Source organism: Ambystoma mexicanum, chromosome 7p (genome assembly GCF_040938575.1).
Source record: "Ambystoma mexicanum isolate Mex_15411 chromosome 7p, UKY_AmexF1_1, whole genome shotgun sequence".
NCBI classification, from domain to species: Eukaryota; Metazoa; Chordata; class Amphibia; order Caudata; family Ambystomatidae; genus Ambystoma; species Ambystoma mexicanum.
The window spans coordinates 755,585,172-755,612,165 of record NC_090939.1 but is presented as its reverse complement, the minus strand read 5'-3'; the positions used below and the strand labels follow the sequence as shown (position 1 = coordinate 755,612,165).

The 26,994-nt window shown below is 48.0% G+C and overlaps 1 protein-coding gene across 10 annotated transcripts in view; it reads left to right on the top strand.

Moving 5' to 3' along the window:
* Positions 1-26,994, top strand: part of LOC138526302 (LIM and senescent cell antigen-like-containing domain protein 1) — a 548,584-nt gene that overhangs the window by 265,286 nt on the left and 256,304 nt on the right. The window contains exon 1 of one of the 10 annotated variants that reach the window (XR_011283541.1): positions 21,993-22,192. The exons of 8 other annotated variants lie outside the window; for them this stretch is intronic. Coding sequence is in view for 1 of the 2 variants with exons in the window: in XM_069636881.1 (XP_069492982.1) it covers positions 22,086-22,192 (107 nt within the window). In the remaining variant the exon portion in view is untranslated. Of the gene's footprint in view, positions 1-21,992; positions 22,193-26,994 lie in introns of those variants that run through there. One more of the 10 variants, XM_069636881.1, reaches the window with a different exon arrangement.

Here is a 26,994-nt window from a genome sequence, read left to right as displayed (position 1 = left end):
CCAAAGGATGCATGCATAAGGGAATAAGCCAGGGAGATTACTGCATAGTTGTGCGGGCGTGAGGAACCAAAAGACCTGGTTGGCGCCTTTGCAGACGATAATGGAGATATGATTAGGACCCAATGTGGGTTCAACAAGGTATTATCGCTATTGTTCACGATGTTGAACAATATGTTTGCGATGTTATGTAACTAAGCTAATCCTGCATGTAACGAGCGCCACGTTGCTTACGGGCTGCTGTGCACTCTACAAATGTAAATAAATAATTCTATAAATCCCTGTACTCTATGGAGGCAATTAGGATAGACAGGAACTTAGAAGAATCGCTGACCCAAATAGATTTTCCAAGGTTTGCGGTGGAGCAGGCAAAACTGCCTGATGCACCATTGGAGTTGGAGGAAATAAAATAAGTGTTAAGAGAACTCCTGAGCGCCAAGACCCAGGGCCTGGACGGACTCCCTCAGATATTTTATAAACCTGTACAGAGATGCTGGCACCCATACTTTTGGAAGTCTTTACAGCAGTGTATGAACTGGGAGTGCTGCTAGACAGCTTGCAGGAAGCTATCATAGTGCCTATCGTTAAACCGGGCAAGCCCCCATCGAGTTGTGGGTCATACAGACCCCTCTCGATTGTAAATAAGGACTGCAAAATCCTGACAGCAGTATTGGAGAACAGTCTCAAGAAGTTGATAGGAGGCTTGGTCCACACGGACCAACTGGGTACGTTCCGGGGCGCAAAACCACATGGAATTTGCGGAGGCTACAGAATATCTTAGAGAGCACTAATCAAATGTCGGAAGATTGTGGTGTAGCCTCATTGGATGCAGTGAAGGCCTTCGATTCGGTGCACTGGGACTGGCTGCTGGCGACCTTGGCAAGATTTAGGATTGGCAAAACCTTCTTGTGCTGGGTGAAATTAATCTACAACGCACCCATGGCAAGAGTGAGGACGGGAAGGCAGATATCTGAAGCATGGGAGATGAGGGAACCAAGCAGGGCCGCCTATTGTCGATTCTGTACATTTTGGCATTCGAGCCACTAGCAGTGTTTCTTAGGGGAGAGTACACGGCAGCTACAATTAACGGGGTGGAACATCTGATTTCCCTGTATGCAGATTACATGTTGCCATTTGTCTGTTGGCCGACGGAGAATCTGCCATATTTCCTGGACGTTGTGGAACAACTGGGTGCGTTTTCAGCCATTAAGGTGACTCAGAAGAAATCCTGCTTATTCCCACAGGGGACTCTGTGAGCGGGAACTGCCACAATTCGCCCTCCTGTGGGCGACCAATACTTTTCAATACCTGGGATCAATGTATGGCATGACCCGGCAGCTGTGCACAGGGACAACACGTTAAAGTACCTGACTGGGGTGGCCGCCTTAATGAGGTTTTGTAAAAAACGGCCCCTTGGGGTACTGTACAGAGCAGCCCTCCTGAAGATGATAGTACTCCCACACCTCCTGTATTATTTCACTAATATACCCTATAATATACCTACAGTCTTTTTCCAACAACTGGATGCAATGGTTAGAGAATTCCGGAGGGAGGCGGGGGGGGGGAGGGATGGATGGATGGATGGATGGATGGAAGGGGAGAGGAGGAAGGAAAAGAGTCACCTTGTGCACATTGCAAAGGGACTACGCGGAGGGTGGGATGAAAATACCACATTTCGAGTGCTATCTCGCAGGGCAACTGCTGTTCACAGTAAACTGGCTGGTAGACGAGCCCTCGCATTACACTCTGTTGCTGCAGCAAATGCTAAGAACGCTGCTCCTTTTGAAAGCAGTATTATGGGTGAAATAACTTGCCCTAAATAGACCCTCTAGATTACTGTCCCTAGGCAGAGAGGTATGGTGCATGGCTTGGAAGTTCCTGTGAGCTTTGGATCCTTGCTCTGTGCATGTCCCCCTGGTAGGAGTGATGGGAGAACAGCGGAGTGTCGTGGGTCAGTACACGAGGCAATGGGAAAGTGGAGAAATAGCTACGGTGGGAGACCTAATACGAGAAGGCAGTATAATCGATTTCCAGACATTGGTAAGCGAATATGGCATGCACAAGGGACACATTTCGTTATACCTAGGAATTGCTACACGGATAATGAAGTGGTGGCTTGGCCCACAAGAAACAGTGGAGACCAATATTCCCCAGGGCTCTTTACTCGGACCATTCCTTTTCGCTCTATACCTCCCTCCTTGCCCCCGTCATCTCTTCTTTCGGCATCTCCCATCACTTCTACGCGGATGATACCCAACTCTTTCTCTCCTTCTCTTCCTTCACCTCTGACCTCCACCACACTCTCTTCCTGCCTTACGGTCATAGAAAATTGGATGTCATCCCATTTCCTTTCTCCCAATACCGACAAGACTGAAGTGCTTTTCTTCCCTCCTAGCACTCTCTCACCTTCCCCTCCTCCCTTCATCCACTTTCCTCCCTCCAATCTCCCCATCTCTACCCATGCCCGCAACCTTGGCCTCCATATTGACTCCTCGCTCCTTCTCCAACCACATCTCTCTAACATCTCGTGCCTGTCGGCACCACCTCTTCAACATCTGCAAAATCCGCTCCTCCCTCACCTTCCACGCTTCTAAACTCATCTCCTCCCTTATTTTCTCCCGTCTATTCTACTGCTCCTCTTCTTTGGACTCCCTGTCTCTCACCTAACTCCCCTAAAATCCATCTACCACTCCTCTATCCGCACTCTGTCTTCTAGGCCCCCAAGACTCTATTTCTACCTCACTCTCTCAACTCGGCTGGCTCCCCTTCTTCTCACAATTGAAATTTCAATTCCTCTGCCTTATCTACAAAACTCTCCATGACCTGGCGCCCCCCTATCTTTCCTCCCTCTCATTTTACTCTCCCTCCCACTCTCAGCTGATCTCTACCTTCTCACTGTACCCCCACCCCCTTGTGCCTCCTCACGCTTCCGCTCCTTCCAACTCTTGGCCCCCCTCCCCTGGAACGCCCTACCTCTCCCTCTTCACCCCACCCTCACCTACCCATATTTCCGCTCTGAAAGCCCTTCTCCACTCCCCACCACCCCAACTCTCCTTCCCTACCTCTCTCCCCCCTCATACCCCTGCCCGCCCTTCCCCTCATCCTGATGACCTCAAATTGGATACTGTAACCACCATAGTGTGTAGGAGATCGCCCGGGCCCCCTCTCCCCCCTCTGAGTAAATTGTTCTAAATACTGTACCACTGGTTTGTTTCATGTTTGTAAATTATGCTTCATTCATTACTGTACCTGTTGTTATTCTGTAAAGCACTTTGGTGTAAAACACTGTATAAACTCAAAAAACATCAAAATTAGACACCATATACGATGTGTCAGAGGGAGGACACGCGGTCTCCAGACTGTGTGACCTTTTCTTAGGCAGCTTTGCATTTACGCAGCTAAAGTGCGAGGGAACTGGGAGAAAGACATAGGGAGAGCCTTCACATACTGAATGGAGAAAGGTACTGCAGTACACCAAACTGGTATCGGGAAACACCAGATTCAAACTAACTCAATTGTGCATAGAGCGTATATGACACCACACAGGCTATCCCATATAACAGAGAGAGGGAGCGCTGCTTGCCTGCCCAAGATGGAGGGGGCGGACATGATGCACATGTTTTGTGCATGTCCAGTGATTAGAGAATTCTGAGGGTAGGTAGTCGGGAGAGTGGAAAGGGGAGAGGTATCAAGATGCAGACATGGCACCAGTGTTTTGCTGACTGGGACTATTCCCAAGGGGTGGGAGGCGGGTCGCTCATCTCTCTAAAATGAAGGATTTAATCTGCATATTGGCGAAGCGTAGAGTTACAATGGCGTGGAAACATCCTAAAGAGCCTACAATGAAGGCTTGGTGAGCGGGCTTCAAAAGATGGTCCTTGGCAGAATTCACGAAAGAAGTGAGGGAATTGAAGCCTGGAATGCATTGACAAAGGACGTTTGGCCCCAAAGCCAAGGATCCGGAATAAACACATGATGGGTGGCAGGCCTGACAGGGAGGACAACGGAGACTAATAATGGACTGTGTGGCCAAAAGTGACGATGAACAATATTACAATGGTTGGTTAAGTTGGGCCGGGTGGTCCGGTTTGAAGGGAATGGTAATGGCCCATGGGAAGTTTGAATCGACATGTGATGGTAAAATTGTCACTATGGGGAACCTGTCTTTGTACTGGGGTTGTTTTTGTGTTTATATGACAAAAACAAGTTTTAAAAAAAAGTTTTGGGGAAAGGGCCAAATATCCACATCAATGGAAATTGCTCTCATCACTGTGATTCCAAAGCCGGGCAAAGATCTGCAAATGTGCTCCTCTCATAGGCCAATAGTGCTAATCAATATAGACGCTAAATAGTACATGCGAGGGCTAGCTGCAAGGTTGGAGGGGGGCTCCTGCTGGATCAACACATTTGATAACTTGAGGAGGATACACCATATCGTAGATAAAGCTACCAGGGTAGCAGCTGCGGTCCCCACACTTCTTTGGCACTGAACGCTGTTTCAGTAAACTTGACCTATATGTTTACGGTATTGCCAACTATGGGGGCGGACAGGATTTCCTAAAGATGGTTCAAGCTAACTATCAGAACCCACTAGCCAGGGTAAAGGCAAACGGTAGGCTCACTGGACCCTTTCCTATAACTAGGGGAACTAAGCAGGGTAGTCCCTTGTACCCACTTCTATTTCCCATAGTGATGGAGCCATTCACACAAAAAAGAAAAGAAAACCCAGCGATACAGGGGCAGGGGGTCAGATGGGCTAGGTCGCTGCATAAAATAGAGCTGTTTGCAGATGCTGTAATACTAATGGTAACCAACCCGTTGCATTCGCTGCAAGAAATCCTAGGGGAAATTAACAGGTTCTCAAGGGTCTTGGGGTTCAAGGTAAACTTTTCTAAATCTGAAATACTGAACTTATTGGTGGGGCCGGAGGAGAAGGAGGAACTTTACACTCAGGGTGGAAGGCCCAGTGTGATATCTGGAAGTGAACCTAACCCCGAAGTTGGAAGCACTTTTTAAAGTAAGCTATCCTTCCTCTTAGTTGATCAGATCAAGGAGGGCGTGACTAGATGGAAAGGCCTGTATATCTCATGGCTGGGGAGGATAGCGATCGTCAAATGAACATCCTGCCCAGACTTCAATACTTGTTCCAGGCACTCCCTATCCCATGGCACGGGCATTGTTGTAGGGGGTACAAGACGAGGTCATGAGCTTCGTCTGGAATGGGAAGAAGCCACGTATCGGGAGAAACCCAAAAAACAAGGGGAAGTAGGGTGGCCAAACGTAATGAAATAATCGCAGGTGTCGTGTGTTAGCGGAATGGGGAAGGGAGGGCAATATAAAGCATTGGGTGCAGATGAGCAGGCGGTGGCAGGAGAATACATATGGATGATCCCTTGGTTGAAAAAGAGGTGATATGCCCATGGGACTTTGGGAGAACCCCATAACGAGATCGCCATTAGATTTGGGATAAGGCGAATATGAAGTGCTACCTGGCACCATGGCCATCGCCAAGAACACCAATTGTTTTTCCGGAATCCAGCTTTTCCGCCAGGTAGGGAGCAAAATAGATTCACTCGATGACTGGTAGGGGGCCTGATGGAGCTTAGAGATCTGTATGACGCGGCGCGATTCAAGACATTTGATGAATGCTCCCTGGAATTTGGGCTAAACAAAAGTGATATTTTCACTTCTCAGCAGCTCAAACATTGGGTATAAACCCCAGCAATGAGAGAAGGGGTGACTAGAATGCAAACTGAGTGGGAGAGGACCATTTAAGATGGTAAGACTAACCAAGGTCTCATTTCAGCAAACTGCAAAATATTAACAAGGGAAAGAGAGCAAGGGCCACTGACATCAAGGATAAAGTGGGGATTGGATGCTGGAAGGCAGTTCACAGGCAAGATGGGGATTGGATGCTGGAAGGCAGTTCACAGACCAGGAGTGGAACAGGAAATGCATGAGGTCTTTGGACCATACACATCCACACAAAGCCAAGAACTGAAATGCAAGATTCTCCACAGGTAGCACTACACACCAAAAGAACAGAACAAAATGAATATGTCGAACTCCCCACTGAACTGGCGAGACAGTGTGGAGGAGGCGACGGTGAAGCACATCTGGTGGGGTACTCTCAATTGAAACAGTTCTTGGCAGGAAGTGAAGTTGAGGGGGAGCAAGATCTTGGAGATTAGCTTCACCTTCACCTTCGACTTGGCCTTGGTGTTGCTTAATATCCCTGCGATGGGAGACGCCATGATCAGGGGAGGATGGGAGTGTTATGTGCAAACCTGGTAATGAGTGCCAAATGCTGTATCGCGAGGCAGTGGCGGAAGAGTCATCCTCAATTATACACTGGTACTATGTAACATGGGCAATCCTTAGTGTGGAAAACGTAGTAGCAGCAGCCATCCATGAGGATTTAATGTGGTTCGGGAAAGTTTGGTCTTCCTTTATATAGAGTATGCCTTTAAGGATGCCGACCGACTGCATATCCCCGTAAGGCTGCGTTTGCTGGACATTCAACCAGAGGAAGAAAAGTGAATAATGAACAGAATATTGATGAAAATTGATGTTTGATCGAGCCATGAAGGGGGCAGGGCATCATAGACAATGGGGGAGTTGACGATATTATGATGTAGACCTTTGTTATTGCCATTTGGATGATATATAAATTGACAAAGTTGTGTAACTGATATGCTTATCGGTAAGGCAAATTATATTCTCTTGGCTATGAAACAAGTGTTTTTACTTTCTGTTAAAGTCTTGGTTGAAAAAAAAAAATAAAGGTTTACTTCTTCCGGTCAGGCAGTAATAGTAGTTTCTTCCTGTGGTACTACGTGCACTACTATTACTAGTCCAAACATACAGATGGAGTTTTGTGGGTGAAAGTAGGGGCACAAGGTTCTACGTATCCGTTTTCCTTTTTTTTGCTGGGAGTATTTTTACTCCCCATTTTTATTTGTGGGGAGTAGTTGCTTTTAGGGAGTAAATGTGGCTGCTACACCCCTTATCTGTAAGGCTGGCTGTCGTAACTCCTCCTTTATTGACCAAACTCCTTGCTTTGTGTTAATGTGCACATTATGTTGCATATTTTTGTATATTTCTTCAGGTGCGAGTGCTGTACTTTATTTAAAACAGACTAATTCCTTGCAGACTAGTGTTTAGTCTTCATAAATTCTTAACCAAAACGGCAACAAATGTTACGTTCAAGTCTTTTTGAAATTGAGTAGTTTTCGTGAAACCATTGCAAAGGTCTGCGATTTTGACTATGGAGTTCTAGGCCTCTACGTACATTCTAGATTCCCTAGTGTCTGATTTGTTTCAATCTGACAAAATCTGGAACCTCGCCTTCCCCACTCATTTAGAGTTAAAAAAAAATCCTTTTGAAACCTGTTTTACGTGTCGTCTGTCATTACCTGCTGCATTTTCTTTAGAGGTAAAAATTACTCCCCGATATCAATTATACATTTTGAGCAAAAAAATGTATCTCCTTCCTGTGAGCATGTAAAATGTAACTTAATTGGATCTTAGTTTGAAATAGGCTGGTGTTGGTACTCTTATTTGAATTCAAGAACCAGGGGCAACATATGCTGCATGATATATTTTATTTGTATCGCGCTCGTACACAAGTGTTTCAGAGCGCGACAAGGCAAGGGAGGGGGAACAGGGGAGAACAAAAAAATCTTACTAGGCCCCGTGACATTGAGAATGTGCAAGTGCATGGGAAATACAAGATTCTCCCTTGAACATGCATGCAAACACATTACATGCAAACACATGTAAGCTTTGTACCAAGGTTTCAGGCTGAGTGTTCGCAAAGAAGGGATGGGTTTGTCTTGCACTGATTGCGTATGGTGTTAACTTTAGAAAATAGATGCACAAGTCCTTTTCAGAGTTGGTTAGTTGGTGTTCCACCGTATCTGCTTGGGTTTTACACAGTCCAATTTCGCAGACCGAATCCAAATTCTTTATATTTGCACAATTAGTGTTGAAATAGAACACACACTCCAACTTGTTTCACTGTTATATCACACCTTTGTCAGGAGGAGATGAGATGTGTCGTGAAAGCTTACGTAGCACCACTATTCTCCTTTGTGGTCCTACTTCTGGTGTAGGCTGCAGTTAGAGACAATATGCAAAGAGGTTGCACATTTTTCTAGGGCAGCAATATGTGGGCGGAAAACCTTTCCTCCATAATACATGAGGAAAGACGTCTCAAGTTCTGTTTGAGAAATTGGATTGTAGAAAACCTAATAGACCAATCTGAAATACAAACCAACTCCATCCAAAGCCCCTGGGCCTTTTTTTCAGAAAAATTAACTATTCCAAGACAAACCGATCTCCTTTTGTAGCGGAGTATCGATTAGCACAAATTATGACATTTGTGGGGCCTTCTTGTTCCTGGGCCCAGTAAGGGAGGAGTTAGAATTACTGAGGAGTGAAGGAGAGGCAAGATATGAAACCTGAGGTCTCAGTGCAGACCAGAAGCACTCTTTCTGTGTGTGCTGGTGAGGTTCTAGGGGAGTCTGATTTGGCATGTTGAGTTTGTGTTACCAGAGAGATGCCCCAGGTGGTGGTGGTCCACTTGCTAGTGAGTACAGCCCCGTAAGCATTGTGGTTCATAATATGGTGGGCTGATCACCAAAGATGCTTGTGTGTGAGGAATGCTCAGTGTAGTCGCTGGTTTGTATGTGTATGGTGGGGACATAAGGGGAGTGGGAAAGCGAGGGGCAGCGTGTTTTCTGGAGCACATTTCCATGGCGCTTCCTCACTTGCATTGATTTTGAATAAGCAGTACCAAAGGCATCCCCTTGCTTCTTTGTGGTCATCTGGAATCCCTTGCAACAAGACCTTTTCTTGCCTATGTGATAATCCAGGATTATATGTTTATAAACTAAGTAAGTTGCAACATGGGGCATTTTCTTGCTTTCATCTGAAATGCAGATAAATTACCATCACTCCATTTTTTTATGTAATCTATCAGTGTTTAAATATGTGATCATCATGGCATATAGTAAACTGTTTAATCAATGTAATTATATAGCCAACTAGCTGGGGTACCCGGCATTGCCTGTGCCCTGATCGAGTGGTTCATGTGCCCTGGAGGATGTTGCTCTTGTCCTCATGTCCGCAAGTCTTGCTTCAGTTTGCTCTGGCATCTCATTTGCCCTGGAGAAAGTTGCTCCTGTCCTCTGGTCGGCAAGTCGTGCTGCTGTTTGTTGTGTTTCAGAAGCTCTTGATGGTGATTTCCGCTTTGCATCAGATGGAGCTTTTGCAAGTGATGTTTGTACTAACGCATCGAACATTTTGATTCAGACACTTTTCAAAATTTTGCCTCCTCCTAGTACCTACTGTAGTGAATCTGTGTGAGCATTTTGTCTACGTAGTGAATTTTTTACATCCAAACATAGACTACTATCTTGCCCCAGACAAATGAGGAATCCATGCAAAATTTGGTAGCAGTGGGTTCAACGGTGTGGATTTGTATAGCCGGATAAACCTACACGCACACATCCCAAAAATATTTGCATATAAGGTTTTTGCATCAAACATTGACTACGATCTTGCTTCAGACAAAAAGGCAATCCATGCAGAATTTGGTAGATGTGGGGTCAACGGTGTGGATGTGTAGCCGGACGGACGTACGTACGTACGTACAGCTTTATATATAAAGATAGTAGTGGTAGGGTTATGCATGTAGTATTGTACATGCATTTCCTCAAATGATTAGATTAAGCCCTTGTTGGGTTAGCTTCTATGGTTTTATCTCTTCGGTCCTTTTATTTTGGTGATCGAATTTGTGCACAAATCGCATTCAATGTAAGCCTGTCCAATATTTGCATCATTTGGATTGCCCGCTTTATTGCATTGGTTTCTGGGGAGCTCATTACAATGCTCCTTGCACTTCAGTATGTTTCGTTTTGCGGTTTATCACACCTGCAGGCGTGATCAAAGTTAATCTGGGCAAAATGTCGGCCCTAGTGCAATGCACAAAGGGATATTGGGTGCGTGTGTTCACCTTCTTCACTTTAGAATAGCTGTATGAAGCGCATGTACTCTCAGCCAAGACTCATTGGACTAGTGGGTAGGTGGTTAAGATAGATTCTGATGCTTGTTAATCTGCTTAGAATCACATGCTGTGCATATGGTCCGACATCCAGTGGTAACCGCGGAGTATTGCATCTTGTCTTTCGGGGGACCGAAAGGGGACGTCAGCATAGGCGTGTCTGAAACACTATCCCTATTGTGACGTGTGTAGTACCCAAAATCCCTCACGCGCCGAGGTCCCTCAGATTGTTTTTTCCGCCCAGATAACTGGTCGCCCTATAGCGGAGCTCTTCATGAGACATTGTTTATTTTACCGAATTTTCGGTTTAATCCCTGTTAAGTCACTTCACCTGTCAAGAACATTTTCGACAAAGACTATGGGTGTACCGTCTACGGCTGTGGATTCCGGTACCTAAGATCTGGCGTTCGGACCTCCACGTGGTCGGGTCTTCTGGCCGGCCTACACAGTAGGGAGAGTGGGCTCTGGGTTTGCCATACTGCTATGATGTCTTTCCTCTTTTCCACTTCTTTCCTTTTTGGTCTGGTCACCCTTCCCTTCTGCTATGGAAAGGACTCCATTTAGATTCTGCCCTCTGTGAAGGGTCAGATATCCGTGGAAAGACGAGCACACTTCGTGTACGCTTGTCTCCCACTAGAGCACTAAAGCGGTGTTCAGCGTTAAACTCCTAAACCTAATCCCTAAAGGAGCGCTGGTTGAAGCGGTGGGCCGCGCACGGTATGTCACACGTGGAGTCTCCCTCCCCTGCCGCAACACCAGCCGAGATTGACGGGGGTGCATCGGATGACCAAACGTCCAATGCAGACGTTGTAGACCTTGAGGCGGACGATTCTAGAGCCGCCACGCCCGTCCCCGACCCTTCCAGGCTCGACTCCGGTCTTGCTACAGGGACCACACCCGGTGGCAGGGGCGTTCAATTGCACCGCACAAAACACACAACCCAAGCGCCCTTCTCGACGACCTCGTCGAAGAAGGCGCAAGCGCCATCGGATTGATTTGATCCGAAGCCTTCCCCGCATCCGCAGCAGCGCATGACGACTGGGCTTATTATAACAAAGGCGCTACTCCCCAAACTACACACTCCGAAGTTTCTGAACAAGAAACTTCGAGTTTCAAGGTTTCCAAGGCCCGTGCAGGCCCGAAAACTACGAGTAGACCTCTAACTACAAGTAGGCCTCTACCCGAGAAACCCATCATCGGAGGCTTTGTCCCCCGAAGATTCAGTAACCATCAGTAAGAGTATCAATAGGATTGCCACGGCGTTGGGCCTAGTACCGGTTTCACCCACAGTTATGGGCCAATCCGCCTAAAGGTTTTCCACGGTTTTGGAAGACTATCCTGAGGACTCTTACGAAGAGAGCCAGGTACCCCTCTCAAGCACCCTGAGGAGATCCTCTGAACGCCTTAGGGCGGAGGACCCTGTTCCTGCTCAGCTGGGTCCATTTGGGTCATCCAAGTGGACTACGGAACAATTTGAGGGGTATATGGATCGGCTGGAGCAGGTTTTCGGGGCTTCTGATCAACCTCTGCCGAAAAAAGCTCGGGTAGACCCCAACACTCGCACACGAGTTGCCCAACACCTAGATGCTCAACACTATGTTGATTATCAAGAAGATGTCCAGAAGGACACGTATAGAGACATCTATACAGAAGAAGAGGAGACTTCTTTTCTGGACAATTATGGGGAAGATCAAGGCGCAACGGACAACTGGGAGGACCCCCAGCAGGACGATCACAATTCTGATATCGTTTGCCTCGACTCTTCCCCATCCACACCGGTTCGGCAAGCTCCCCCGGTGGATGATCAAATGGCTTTCAACAATACGTTGAAAAAAGCAGCGGAATTCTTTAAAATTGCCACTCTTGAGGCATTGCCTGAACAGGATTTCGCGGAAAACATTATTAATGACAAGCCTCCGGCAAGCCAGTCTATTCCTCTCTTAAGCACTGTAAAGAGACGGCTGGCCCCTTCTTTACTCACACCCGCTCAGACTAGGGCTGTGAATCCAAGGGTCAAAACTTTCGGCCCTCCCCCACCGACCCGCTTTATATCAAAGGACACGCAATCCCGGACTCGCTGGTGGTGACCAACACTGGCAAGAGAGTAGGGGTTCCCGTTGCCACGGGAGAGTCACCCCCGGACAAGGAGTCCAAAAGGTTGTATGCCAAATGGCAAACGGGTCACGTCGGCGGCTGCTTATACCGTCCAGATTGCCAATAACACGACGTTACTGGCAAGCTACGTCGACGCCCAATTGAACCTACTCCAGGAAGGCCTCCAGGAGGTTCCGGAACCAACCAGAGCCAAGCTTCTCGCCATTGTCTCGGAGGGCAAACTTGCCAATCGAAATGTTGTAAAGAATACCCTGGACTCCGCAGAGACAGCAGGCAGGTCTCTCGCACAGGGTACTCTCCTAAAGAGACACGCGTGGCTGCGCACGTCGGGTTTCAGGCCTGAGACCCAGGCATCCATCAATAAACCCATTGAAGAGGCCAACCTCTTCGGGAAGGTGGTAGACGATGCATTGGAGACAGCCAAGAAGGAGCATGAGACTATTAAGTCGCTGCACCAGATTTCCCAAAAACGCTCTTCACAGAGGGGCAGCAATTCTCGGTGGTCCTTTCGAGGACAAGTCCGCGCCGCTCAAAATAATTTCGGCACGGGCAACTTCAATGCAAGTAAACCGGCTGCAAGCCCCACTTACTACCCCCAGAGGGGTCAGAAGCGTGGAAAGAATAGAGGCAGAGGCTCCAATTCCAGAGGTGCGTCGGCCTCGGGTCAGAAGTGACCACCAAGTTCAGGTCCCCTCCCATGTCTCCCCAGTCGGGGGGCGATTAACTTCTTTCCTCAAAGCATGGGAGGGGATAACTTCAGACCAGTGGGTATTAAATACGGTCGCCCACGGTTATTGCGTGGAATTCGGCCAACCCCCACAGTTCAGACCGCCGAAACATCAATGTCTTTCACCGGAACATCTGCAGATCCTGGTCCAAGAGGTGGAGGCGCTGCTGGGAAAGGACGCCATAGAAGCCGTCCCGATTCTTCAGGTAAACGAGGGTATTTATTCAATATACTTCCTTGTACCCAAAAAGGATCTCACCATGCGTCCTGTTCTAGACCTACGCCCGGCGAACAAGTTCATAAAGCCCCAGAAGTTTCGCATGGTAACACTTCAAGAGCTGATCCCATTGCTAAAACAAGGGGACTTCATGACAACATTGGATATGAAAGATGCATACTTTCATATTTCAATGCTGCCAGTGCACAGAAAATTCCTAAGGTTCGTGATTCAGGACAAACACTACCAGTTCAAGGTACTCCCCTTCGGCATAGCCTCGGCGCCACGGGTGTTTACCAAGGTCCTGGCAGTGGCAGCAGCACACCAGCGCAGAAAGTTCCAGTTTACCCTTACCTTGACGATAAGCTCATCACGGAGGACTCGTTCGACATTTGTTTTTCGAACACCCAAAAGACAGTAGACCTACTGTTCAGCCTGGGATTTTCTATCAACGAAAAGAAATCCAGCTTAGTCCCCAGCCAGGTAAAACTGTTCCTGGGGGCTCTAATTCGCACGGAAGACGGTCTAGTCTTCCCTTCAAGCGAGAGGGTTCAGAACATGCTCTCTCAAGTTCCTCAGTATGTAGCCAGTCGAGAGGTGACGGTACGCAAAGCTATGCGTTTGCTAGGGATGATGGCATCATGCATATACTTAGTCCCCCACGCGCGACTGCGCATGCGTCCCATGCAAGAGTGGCTCAATAGCCAGTGGTGTCAGGCCAGCGGACAGTAGGAAGATCTGTTAGTTGTCTCGCCAGCCCTTGTTCTCTCTCTGCAGTGGTGGTCGAGGGAGAACCTCTTGAAGGGGAAAACCTTCACCACTCCTGCAGTGGAAGCCACTCTTACGACAGACGAATCTCTCACAGGGTGGAGGGGGCTCACCTGCTTCAACAGACAGCGCACAGAGTGTGGTCCCCTCAGGTAGCGTCCCACCATATAAACCTACTGGAGCTGCTAGCAGTGTTCAAAGCATTGAAAGCCTTTCAGAAGCAACTGCAAGGGAAGACCGTGCTGGTCCTAACCGACAGCACAACAGCAATGTATTATCTGAACAAGCAGGGGGGCACTCACTCTCCAGGGCTATCCAAGCTATCCCAAAACATCTGGATATGGGCTCTCAAACACAAGATGTTCCTGATACCCCAACATGTTCCAGGGGAACTCAATCTTCTGGCAGACGTACTCAGCAGAGATTTTCCTCTGCCAGAAGAATACGAATGGCGTCTGCACGAAGACATTGTATCCAACGTCTCCGCAGAATGGGGGTTTCCAGAGATCGACCTATTCGCTACTCAGGAGAACGCCCAATGCCCAGATTTTGCCTCCAGGTACCCCCAGAACCGATCCAAGGGGAACGGTCTCTGGATAACTTGGTCGGGGAAATGTGTTTACGCTTTCCCCCCCCCCCCCCCCCGACTCCCCTTCTGAACAAGATAGTGCACAAGATGCACCAGGAACCAGTCACCATGATTCTGGTGGCTCCCATGTGGGCCCGCCAACCCTGGTTCGCGCACCTGATGGAATTGTCCCTCTCCCCACCAGTCAAGCTGCCCTGCCCGTACAACATGTTGTCTCAGGACAGGGGGGAGACTCTGCACCCATGCCCACAAACTCTGAACTTAGCAGCCTGGCTCCTGAAGTCATAGAGTTTGGACATCTGCAACTCCCTCAAAGATGCATAGACATACTGAGGGAAGCAAGAAAGCCTAATACACGTTATTGCTATGCCAGCAAATGGAAACGTTATGTAATTTGGTGCAGTTCCAAGGGCGTCAATCCAACAAATTGCTCGCCTTCACACATTGTGTTAGATCTAACTCATCTGTTGGACTCTGGGTTGGTCTTCAATTCCTTAAAGGTTCACCTAGCGGCGTTGTCAGCCTACACCACGTCACAGCAAAAGGTGTTGTGGTGGAAAATACCTGTGATTAAAGCCTTTATGGAAGGGGTTAAAAGAATTTATCCCCCCCATCACTCACCCAGCCCCTGGGTGGGATCTAAATGTGGTTTTAACTAGGCTCATGGGACCCCCTTTTGAGCCTATGCATAAAGCTAGTCTGAAAGACCTGACTTACAAGACAGCCTTTCTAGTAGTTATCACTTCTATCAGAAGAGTTAGCGAACTACAGGCCCTCTCGGTCTTGGACCCCTTTGTTACAGTCCACAAAGATAAAGTAGTTCTGCGCACTCATCCCAGATTTGCGCCGAAATTTATTTCAAAGTTCCATGTGAACCAGTCAATCGAACTACCCACGTTCTTCCAGAGACCTACTAACATGGCCGAAAGAAGCCTTCACACACTAGATGTGCGCAGGGCAGTCATGTTCTACATGGATAGAACTAAACCACTGAGGAAAACTAAACAATTCTTTGTTTCAGTGGTAGCTGGTAGAGAAGGGGACCCTGTCTCTAAATCAGCAATATCAAGGTGGATTGTCAAATGCATCACACTATGTTACACTCTTGCAAGGAGAGAACTGCTCTTCAAGCTTAGAGCACATTCTACTCGAGGCACTGGGGCATCCATAGCATTCATTGCAAATGTTCCCCTAGAGTCCATTTGCAAAGCGGCATCCTGGAGTTCTGTACACACCTTTACAAAACACTATTGCCTAGACACTCATTCTAGGTCTGATTCTCAGGTGGGACAAGCAGTACTAAGACATCTTTTTTTCTACTGTTCCTTCTCACAACCCATCTCCAACTCTGGGTACTGCTCGCTAGTCTATGCACAGCATGTGATTCTAAGCAGATTAACAAGCATCAGAAGACATGCATTACTTACCGTAAAAGCATTTCTGATGATTGTATCTGCTTCGATTCACATGCGCCCTCCCTGCCTCCCCGCTCGGGGTGGAAGGAACATAGACTTCTTACTACTCTCTCTCTCTTCATGTACTCACTCACTATAGCCTTGGGCTCCCTCATGGCAGAAAAAATACAATTGGAGGGACCTCGACGCGTGAGGGATTTTGGGTACTACACACGTCACGATAGGAATAGTGTTTCAGACACGCCTATGCCGACGTCCCCTTTCGGTCCCCGAAAGACAAGATGCAATACTCCGCGGTTACCACTGGATGTCGGACCATATGCTCAGCATGTGAATCTAAGCAGATACAATCATCAGAAATGCTTTTACGGTAAGTAATGCATGTCATATAAACTGATGTTCCTCACCGCAAACTGCTCTTGCAGATTTATTGCCGAGGCCTGCTGAAAAGGCAACATCTTTGGGTGCCACACCAGCATTTGTTCAGGAGCTGAGGCCATATTGTTGAAGTAGACCCACAAGAGCTCCAACTTGGCCCTGGAAGAGGGGAGATCTGGGAACCCCTAAACAGATGTGGTTACCTGAAGTGTGAAAAAAAATGGTTGAATAATCTATAAATGACACTGTTTGTGCCAAAAAAGTAAGAATGGAACCAGCACATTCTATGGGATGGGCAGAACAGCAAATGGTTCTTGTATGGGTTCCTGTGCAACCTAGCACACGTCTGACAGTGGTGCGGCCTCGTAATGCTCTGGCATGTATGGAATGGTGTGGTGTTCACTCTGTTAGGTTTTCAGTCTTCATGAAAACTTGATGTCTCATGCAGTCTTTACAGAGTATGGTTACCCTGTGGGGTCTCGATTAGTCTCGACTTGACTAAACCTGTTGTCCACCTGATCTGTCCAGCCCTTCCTCTATGTTGAATGTATCAAATGCTGGGGATGGTGAGCTGCTCAGTCTACGGAGGGGGTGGAGGTGATGGAATGAGCCCTGCTTGCCTCCTGTCCATTCATCCACAGCAGCAAAGGTCTCTGGGAAATTTCTGGGCTCCCCATTATTTTCACTCGCCATTCATCTGCAATGGGGGCAGTGGTGGCCCACCACTATGGGCGGGGGGTCCCAGTCCCTTCACATGAGTGGCACCCCTCCCATGTGGCAGGCAGCACAGTCCACCTTTGTGCTTTCTTTGCACGGGGGATTGTGTTGACATCCTCTGAGCAGGGACGCATTCACCTGCTATGCATTTTTGCTTTTCAGAGCCGAAAGAGCTCCGCAAACAAAGTAGCGCTTAATAATGAGAGGCAGCGGAAGACTGGCCCAGCCGCCCCTCATTATTGCTAACAGCATAGACGCGCTGATTGACGGGAGAGACATCCTTGCCCATCAGTCAGCGAGTCTACTCGGGAGTGCCTTCTTCTCCTCCAAGATGACGTGGAATGTGTGGAGGGTGCATGCAGGTAAGGTAGCGTTTTTTTTTTAAATATAATGTGTATCTTGGTGTTTTGTTTTTCTGAATGTGTATATGCAAGGAGTTGTTTGACTGATGGGAGAAAGTGTTGTATGTGTGCGTGTTTGTCAGCCCATCCCCAAAATTTAAGGGTCGTGGCTGCTGTGCCAATGAAATCCTTTTTTGATTTACACTTGATGCACAGTACCGTGTATCAAGGGTAAAGCTAACATAAGTGTTATTTGAAGTGTTATTGCATGGCTTGACTGGCCCACAGTGAATAGAGGCCAACCTAGCCATGTAATAACACTTGTTTGCTTTACCATTGGTTTTAAGTAAAAAAATGACATGCCACCTTTAAGTAAATATATGCAGACTGGCACTACTAATTTACACCACATTAGAGTGGTCAGTCTATATATGCTTTCTTACTGTGTTATAGCATTTTTTACTTGGCATTAAGGATAAAGCAAACATAGGTGTCCGGCCGTTGACATTAAGATTCAGGCGCTAAAAAGTAGCTCTTGGGTGTCCGGCATCACCCAGCAAGCAGGAGCTACTGCTGAGGCCAGGAGCGATTGCACAGCGCACTGCAAATCTAACTTCCACCTGAGATGCACGCTTTGAAGTTTTGGCCATTATGTATGATTCATTATGTTTAAATGTGTACTAGATATGTCCCAATTATTCTTTATTTACCGTCTCAAACACTTGGGTAATTTAACATATTCATGTTTGAAAGGCAATCATTGCCCCGTGGAGCCAAAGGTAGCGGTTTGTTTCAACCTAACAAGACTCTCCTAGGGTAGAAGCAGGAGCTAAATCGCTCCCCACAATTTCCAAGCCTGGTGTACTTGCAAGGCTAGCCTGGCCTATGGTGTTGGTGTCAGTTTATGTTCTTACTGTGGTATAACATGTTTTACTTGGGATCAAGGGTAAAGCAAACATGAATGTTATTATGTGGCTAGACTGGCTTACATTGGTGGCTCCAGTTTGGCCATATATTTGTTGCCAGTTTTGCTCTTTACATCAAGGTAAAAGCCAACAGAAGTGTGATTAGGTGGTATACTGTCCATTGTTGATATATTGATGCAGCCTACATGGACATGTATGGGCACAGCCAGCATGAAAATGTTATATACTGGCATATGGTGTAGGCATTGTGGAGGTTTGTTGGTTGTGTGCGCTGTTGGTGACTTGCATCAGTTTTTTTATTTATTTTTCTCATGCCCTACCATACAAAACGGGATTGCAAACTGGTTTTTTAACCAATTTTCACAGACCGTGCTGTTAAATGCACCATGTTAACCCAATATTTTAAACATTTTCTCAGGGGTGGGGGGGGTGGCGAACCGTTGAACCCTGCTTTTTGGGTTTCGGCTCCTGCATATTGGGCACAGACGTTTACGCCCCTCCAGTTCAAAAATTCACCAGCTGCCATTGAATGGGGGTGACAGTGCAGTTTTGGAAGACCTGTGTAATTTTGAAGAGGAGTCTGCCTGATCTAGTCACTGATCACCTAGACTGAATTGTGCTCTGTGTTTCTGCCACAGCACACAGCGCAACACGCACACAACATCCTGGACTATCAGCTGGACCCATTGAAGGAGTGTGGGGTGAGGGATGGGCAGATGAGAATATGTCCTGGCACTGGAGGAATGCCCCATGGTGAAAGTAAAAAGGGAAATATGGTTGACTGTTGTGGCCCAACCCCCATCTCAGAGTGCACACGTGTGCTCATTAGAGATCTGCTAACCTGATTCTCCTGTGAAGTCCAAGGACCGCTGGCTATATTCATGGTGCAACCTATGCGTCGGTGGATTTTGTGCTTGTGCCAATGTGTGTAAACTCGCGTTTTCATTTTAGTGTTCTGGAAAATATTAACAAATGTCATTTCATATAGCAGGTAGACAAAACGAGACCCGCCAAGGCTATTGTCACACTCCCCTCTTTAGTTCTTTTTCAAGCAGTGCCATGGAACTTATTAATTTCTCATAAAAATATCTGCTTTATTTTGTACCAAGATGACTTGTATAAATCTATCTTAAAAACACATTTACGTACAATGCATTTAAGTTACAGCATATGTCCTCCGTTTTGCCACCCTTTTAGCAGTTAGAACTAAAGTGAAATGTGTTTGACCGTAAATTCACGACGCCTGGGTGACATTGCAGCCAGGATGGACTTGAGCTGGTATCATTTTAGCCAGGACTAGATGTGGGCGGTGCATCCCACAACTTTTTTTGGGGGGGGGGGGAACGTGCAAGTTATCTCTGGTTAAATGCTTGAAGTGATTGTTGATGTGGATCCCGGCCATTGGTAAGGGAAAGGGATGCCATTTAAATAAGCGGTGGCCATTGAATAGAATGTGCTGGTTCCATTCTTACTTTTTTTGGCACTGAACACGTGAGCAGTTGTAGAAGGAGCCCCAGTGACTAGTCGCTTGGACTACAGCGATGCACTCTTGGGCTCCACTTCAGTGAAACTTATTAACAGACTTCCAAATGGACGGAGTAATCCTGTCTCTACTGACTCTACTGGAAGGCACAGCAGCTTTCTGAGAGCAGTAGAGTTGAGGGTTCAGCTTACAGTTGTGTGCATCATATTAAAATGTATCCATGCGGGATGCTCCTGCCTACCTTAAGGATGGCATCACATGGTATATCCCACGGTGGAAACATTGCTCTCTGGAGGATCCGACTATTGATGTCGGGTACATTTTCCTAGTTTCAGGCCCTTATTGGAGGCATTGGTTTGGGTGGGTATTAGGTAGGGGGTTGAGTGGAGTTTAGGTCCGCAAGTAGGCATGTTAATTGTGCAAAGGACTGACCTACTAAGAAAAAAAATTAATAAATGCGAGTGGACTGTCTTCTTTGCCCATTCCACCCACTTGGTTGTAAACCTGCCCTGCCTACAACTCGTAACGCGGGTTCTATATTGCAGCCGAGGTAGGTTTCACTACTTTCTTGGTATACTTCTACCACTGGAAATGAGCTTTTGTAGTACACATTTTATAAACCACAGGAGGATGAAAGGCTGACGTTACCTTGACAGGATTTCAACCTGCGACTACACATTGCCCACAGGTCGCGACAAATGGGGTTTTAGTCCCCAAGCCATTATAGCAATTGGGGCGTTTTTTGGGGTGGTGGGGGGCAGGTAAGGATTCCCTGCACCCGTGATCTGCACACATCATACATCCCACGACTGGGGTTCATCAAAGGAGTTCTTCCCAGGGTCGAAGCAACTGCAGAAGCTTTTAGTCTTGCAGCCGTTTGCTTTAATGAAAGCAAAAAAAAGTGGCCTTGCCTCAGTAAAGGTTCTGAACACTGTCATAACCTCAGCCCGGCGGCCCTTTTAAATGCGGCTTTGTCTGCCAGGTGGGCATCTCTCGCAGGCAGTCGTCTGAAGCCATTAGCTTTTGTTTTGGTAATTCCCATACATTTTGGCTTGGGCTTTTAAGGATTTCCACCTTCAGTCATTGGATGCCTTGGGGTCATGTAGAACATAGTCGCCAACTGGCCCCTGTGTCATGTCACTAATCCCCTTTACCCGGCTACACCATTTTGGGGTTAAGTGCGCTTTGCTTGCTCTGATTTAATACCGTCGGTGTTGACATTACAAGGATGGGGTTTCAAGTTCCAGCACTCAGAGCGCTGTTCGCTTAAGCGCCAAGGCTGGATGAAGATGTACCTGCTGACATGGGCAGATTTGGCAAAGGCGGCAAATTATCACAGAGTATGTTTTAGCAAATAAGTGTATTAAACCGTTAATCCTTCACATCCCTCGCACCAACCAGAACTCAAAGATTAATGTTATTATCTGTTTGGCAGCGTGAAAATCCCATAGAATCAACCGTAGGGCGTCATTTTAAGTGTAGGGCGTGCATCTTTACGGCAGTGTCCCCTTATTGTTAAACGTGGCACTTCCTCGCGGTTTGTGCTCATGGCGTGTCAAACTTCCAGCTGCGTTTTCATTGGTTTGCCATTAAAAAAAAAAACAGATAAAATAAAACGTGTCGGTTGCCCGGCAAACTTCTTTTTCCTGTGTTGCAGGAAGCCCCCCTTTTTCAATTTACATTTTGCAGACACCCCTCCAGGAAAAGCCGTCCCCGCACAATAGGAAGAGGCGATGAGGTCAATGTAGGCCTTTGATGCACGGCTTCTGGATAAATGGGTGCAGGGGAGAGGGGGCTCGGTTGCGCTGCGTGTCTGCACTCTTTAGCCCCGGAGGGCCCAGTGGGATAGGTGTGTGCCTTGTTTTATCCGTGTTTTGTTGGCACTGATTTCTCGCACCGATACCATTTTAGGAAGGCGTATATTGTTGTACTTATTAGAGAATATTAAGTGCACGCGTCCAGCCACTGAGGCGTCCCGTGACCGGTTCTTCTTTTCCAAGAAGTGGGTGACTGACTTGTGCACGGTCGCACTCCCCATGCCCCGGACCTGGGGCGGGACAAAGGCCTCTGCGCCCGGTCCCTGGGCTTTTGTTTGGCTGTCGCCGGAGCGCCCGAGGTGCGAGGCCCTGCGATAAGGGGAGCGCACGGCGGTGCCCTTCACACAGAGGGAGAGAGGGTGTGTACCTGCGAGGAACAGGAAGCCAGGCCGCGGCTTCTCCCGTACACCCAGAGACCGCGCCTGCTGCAGGTGTGCGCGCGCCCATACCCTCTCCAGGCACTTTGGCAATCCGAGCGCTCGACAAAACTTCGGAGGGGGGAAAAAAACACACTCCGTTCCGAGGAGATATGAACAAGCTGCAGCTGAAGGAGCTATCGCAGTCGGGGCTGTACAGGAGGAGACGGGACCGGCCCGACAGCCTGGGTCTAAACGGATTTTCTGAGGAGAGGCTGAGGTGAGTGCGCGCCAGGCGGGCATCAGTAGCGCAGGGTGGCCTGCTGCAGGCTCCGTGTCCGCTGCGACTCAGCCGGTCCTCCTTTTATCTACCCCACGGTACCTGTAAGCGTGCATTTCTAATGGCTAAAGTGAACGGTCGAGGTCGGAATGTTAGCAGCTGAGTGCTTTGTGCGTTCGCTGCGGAGCGGCGTGTAGAGCAATATTACACCTTCCCCCCTGCATGACCATTCAGACTTTAAATATTCCTTTGGGCGGAGAGGGCGGTTATTTCAGTAATAAGGCCCGTTATCGCGAGTCAGGTGAAGTGTGCTGTAAATGCCTGGAACGGGACTGGGTGTGAGCTAGTAGCTCCCCACCTGGGACAAACCGAGACCTTGGCTGAAACTGCACGGTGTGCCGGTGTGTTTTTGTCGCCTCCCTTGTGCGGTGCCCCCGCTAGTACAGCGGTGCTGATCGTGTTCATGGGAGCTGCGTGTGCAGTGCACGCGAGTGCCGTTGCTGAGTGACAGGAAACAGATGGGCTCCCGGCCGCACCAGTCACTGGCGGGGACCGGTGGCGACCTCCTCCAGCACATTGTACCTAGGAAGAGGAACCTCGCCTTTCCTGTGCTTCCCCCCCCCCCTTGAACCCTGGGCTTTGACACACTCCCAAACCGCTTGCATTTCACACGTCAGCTCTAGGACTACAAGCACCAATGACACGTGTTTACGTAATTGCCACAATTCCTCGTCTTTGTAAAGCAGAACATATCTGGTGCTACATCACATAACGCAATGGTTCAACTTCTCCCCGCATTATTCGATAGTGGTTGTGGCGCTCACGCCTCTGTTGGTCGATTAGAATTCTAAGAAGGCGCATGAACCCACTGAGCTATGTCGCCGAGTTTGTTTTATTCACTTATAATGCGCACCAAACCCCAGCAGTACAGAGTGCGAGGAGGCTTGATGTTACAGATTATATACACAGCAAAATAAATACAAGCAGTCAATAGTTAGTTACGGATACACGCAAAATATATACAGGACATAGAGGTCAGCTACAGGTTACAATCGAAACAGAAACGGACTATATACAGGAACTAGCAGGGCGTCAAATCACTAGCCAGAAAGGGGAGATGTACAAATGTGCCGTTGAGTAAATGTGTATATACAGTAGGAGGTATCATGAGTTTAGTAAGAGCTAGTGAGCATTGGCAGCCTTCAGCAGATCGATATAGTTGGATCTAAATTTCCGAAAAGGCTGCTCCTCGCGTAGAGGGTGTGGTAGTGAATTCCATAGTTGGGCTGCTCGGACCTGGAAGCTGCCTAGTTCAATTGATTTCCAGGCATGCGTTTAAAAAAAAAAAAAACGAGCTGTTTGTGTGTGCGTTGCACACGCCGATCTGTAGCCCTCTGGAGAGAAAAAAAACCCGGCGCGCGGCCTGGCCTGTCAGATCATGTCTTCCTGTTTCCATTGGGGAAATTCTTGGTGATTGAAGCGGCTTTGGGCAGAAGAATGCAGCAGAACCACTTGTGACCTGAGAGAAGCAGGGCAGCCAGAAATATAGCGCTAGCGGGAGACTTCTCAAGCAAAGATGCATTCCTGCAACCATTCGGCCCCAGTACAAGGAGATACGGAAATGGCCAGTGTTTCAGTATGTACTCTGTCTTGTATAGCGTGAAGCTGTTATTGGCGGGACTTTTCAGCGCTCTAGTCTTGTATGAAGGTATAATTGGCAGCAATCGCTCAGGTGTGCAACTGAATGGGTGTGGCTGGTACCTTGCATGCATTCAGATCCAAATGCTGCCTTTCCTTCACGAGATGCTAATCTTTGCATTCTGGGATAGGTAGTCCTGGTTTTATTATGGGCCAATCTACGGGTGCAAGGTCTAGCATGCAAAGGGACAAAAACACAGACCTGTATTAGCATCTCCTGAATTGAATGGGGCATGTTCTAGTGTGTGATATGGTGACTTGCAGGTGTGATTGATGGAGTGCTCTGAATTGTTTCTGCATAGCCGTGATCATAATTTTATCATTCAGGGACAGAGCGGTAGGGAAAATGTAAGCGATTAGCCAATTCTACCCTGTATCCAAGAGAGGGACCAAGCTGAGGTTTTGACTCCAATCTCATTATTGCCTCCACTGGCGTCAAGACTACACCCTGCTTGGACATCCCGACGTGTTACAGGTGCTCACGCTCTAATGTGGCCCTGTAATCAAAGCGGCAGTGGAGGTTTAGCGTGCCCCACACACGTGCCTGACACTGGGCAACTCGAGAGCTCTGCAGTGATCGCAGGAGATATAGACTCTGGCCCCTCCCCCCAATAGGCGACTCTGCTACCCGAGGGGCTCCAGTTTCAGTGCCGACGACGACAACAATGCATAGAGGCCTTCGCCGCCTTCCCACCACGCCCTCACATTGTAGTTGCAGTTTCTGTCCCTTCCATTTGGTTTTGCTCAGCGCTGGTTGCTTGCTAGTTTATTTTAACCAAATCAAATGCATCTGCTCTGCTCTTCTAGGTGCGCACTTCATCGCGTTAAAATGGACCAACGGTACCTGGGCATTCACGTACTATTAGCAGGTTGGGCGAATATTCGTTGAACCGTTTTTGTAAATGACTTAAAATGTTGCCTTCTTACACATCTGCATAAATGTTCCGAATCTTGAAGATTCCATGCCCGCCTTAAAGGGAGTTGCTGGCAAATGTTGATGACGCGCAGAGTTCAGCAAAGACCATTGCATGATTCATGGTCGCGAGAGGTCTGAAGACCCCGCCAGATAATGATGCTAATAATAAAACGAACCCTTCCTTGCAATCCCCAAGAGGGAATGAGCGGGAAAGGCGGCCCGCACAGATCCCTTGGCATCTGTAGAAAGCCCTGGGCCCTTCAGGCTTCGTGCAAGCCGGTGCACTCGCTTGTGTATATCACAAAAGCCGAGAACGGATGCATGCACTGTGCTACGACAGGCACCTGAAACCTAGTGACACTGACGCACCCATGGCAATCTGAGGCCTAGCTGCTCGTGTCTATCCCAACCCCACTGACGTGCCCTGCATTCCTGGAAGTCTTCCTACGCCCCTCATTGTGACGTCCTGGGGACCCCTCCCATGCTAGCCGGCCCACTATTCTCTCTGCTGTGCTCCCCCACCACCCTGCCTTGCTAGCCCACCTGTCACACACCCTCGCGTGTGGTAAGCGGGAACGTGCAGGGGGGCAGTTCCCTGGTGGATTTGGGATCTCCTCTTTACAAAGTTCATGGGTTGTTGTGAGATGCAGCAAAGGGCTGTCCCCGAACCCCTTCTCTGACGCAAACCCACAGCATACTCCTCCATGCACACATTGGCAAACACTGGGGGATGATCCAGCCTCAATGTTATTTTTGGAGGGGCGGGAGGGGGCTGGGTAACCTCTTTGAAATCGTATCGTGAGTGGGGTCATTAACCCATCATGGCATCATGGGGGCGGGGGGAGGTGGGAACTACTGACATCGGCCTAGGCCGGTTGTTATCCTCTGTGCGTTTGCTGCTGCCACTTTAATGACTACTCAAATGTGAATGCTTTACTCTCCCAGGTGAGAAATTTGACCGGCTCCTTTTCATGGGAGCCAAAGCCTGAGCATCATGGTGGAATGCTGTCTCCAGAAAGTGGGAGGGTGTAAGCTCTCCCAAGCCCCAGGGGCTGGCGCTGGCCCATGCAACCGATATTGGGCCACCCAATAGTTTAGTTGTTGGCAACAACACAAACATATGTACTTGTATACCCGCTCACTCTATTCTAATCACACGTAACAAGTTGAGGCCACAAGTTAACTCGCTAGTATTTGTATTTTGTATTTGTATTTTATTTATTTGTATTGCGCAGCCTGCCCACGGGCATCAGGGCGCATGTTTAGAAAGGTGGTTACAAGAAAGTGTTACAACAGGTAGTTAGAGGTTACACTTATGTATACATAAACATATATAAATTATGTACAACATTTACAAGGATAGTATGCAGATGCATTATATACAAGGTAGCCTGAAGGTGCAGCATGCAGCCAGTGTTACATAGGATTGGCCGCCATAGCGTCTTGCTCATGGAGCCAGTGTTTTGTTTTCCTTTTGAAGGATTGGAGGGAAGGGACATTCCTAAGTTCATTGGGTAGGGAATTCCAGAGTTTCGCCACAAGGACTGGGAAGCTCGAGCCTCTGGCAGTTTGAAGTTTGAAACTGGGGATGATAAGTGTGTGCGCTTGTGCAGATCTTAACGGTCTGGAGGCTGTGTTTTGGCTGAAGCGCGCTGATAGGTATGCCGGTGCAGCGTTATACTGTGCTTTGTGACTAAGAACAAGTGTTTTGAGGGCGATACGCCGTGCAATGGGGAGCCAATGTATGTTGCGTCTGGTGGAAGAGATGTTGGCGCGCCTGGGTATGTTTAGGGCCGCCCTGATAGCGTTATTCTGTGTTACCTGTAGTTTATCAATGTTTCTTTGGCTCGTACCAAGGTAAAGGGCGTTGCAGTAGTCAATTTTTGATAAGATGAGGGTTCTGGCGAGAATAAGGCAGTTGTTCGTTGTTAAGAAGGGACGCAAGCTGTGATCAGTTTACACGTGTACGCGGATGCTGAGACTACTGAGTTGGTTTGTCTGTTGAGTGATAGGGTGGAATCTAGGTAAATACCAAGGGTTTTGGTGACATTAGTAACCTTGATAATGTTGCCATCAATGTTGAAGGCCTCATATTTACGGTCGAGTTTTGAGAGTTTGGGCTGAGATCCTAGGATGAGTAGCTCCGTTTTCTCGTCGTTTAGGCAAAGCCCGTGGTGGGCCATCCATG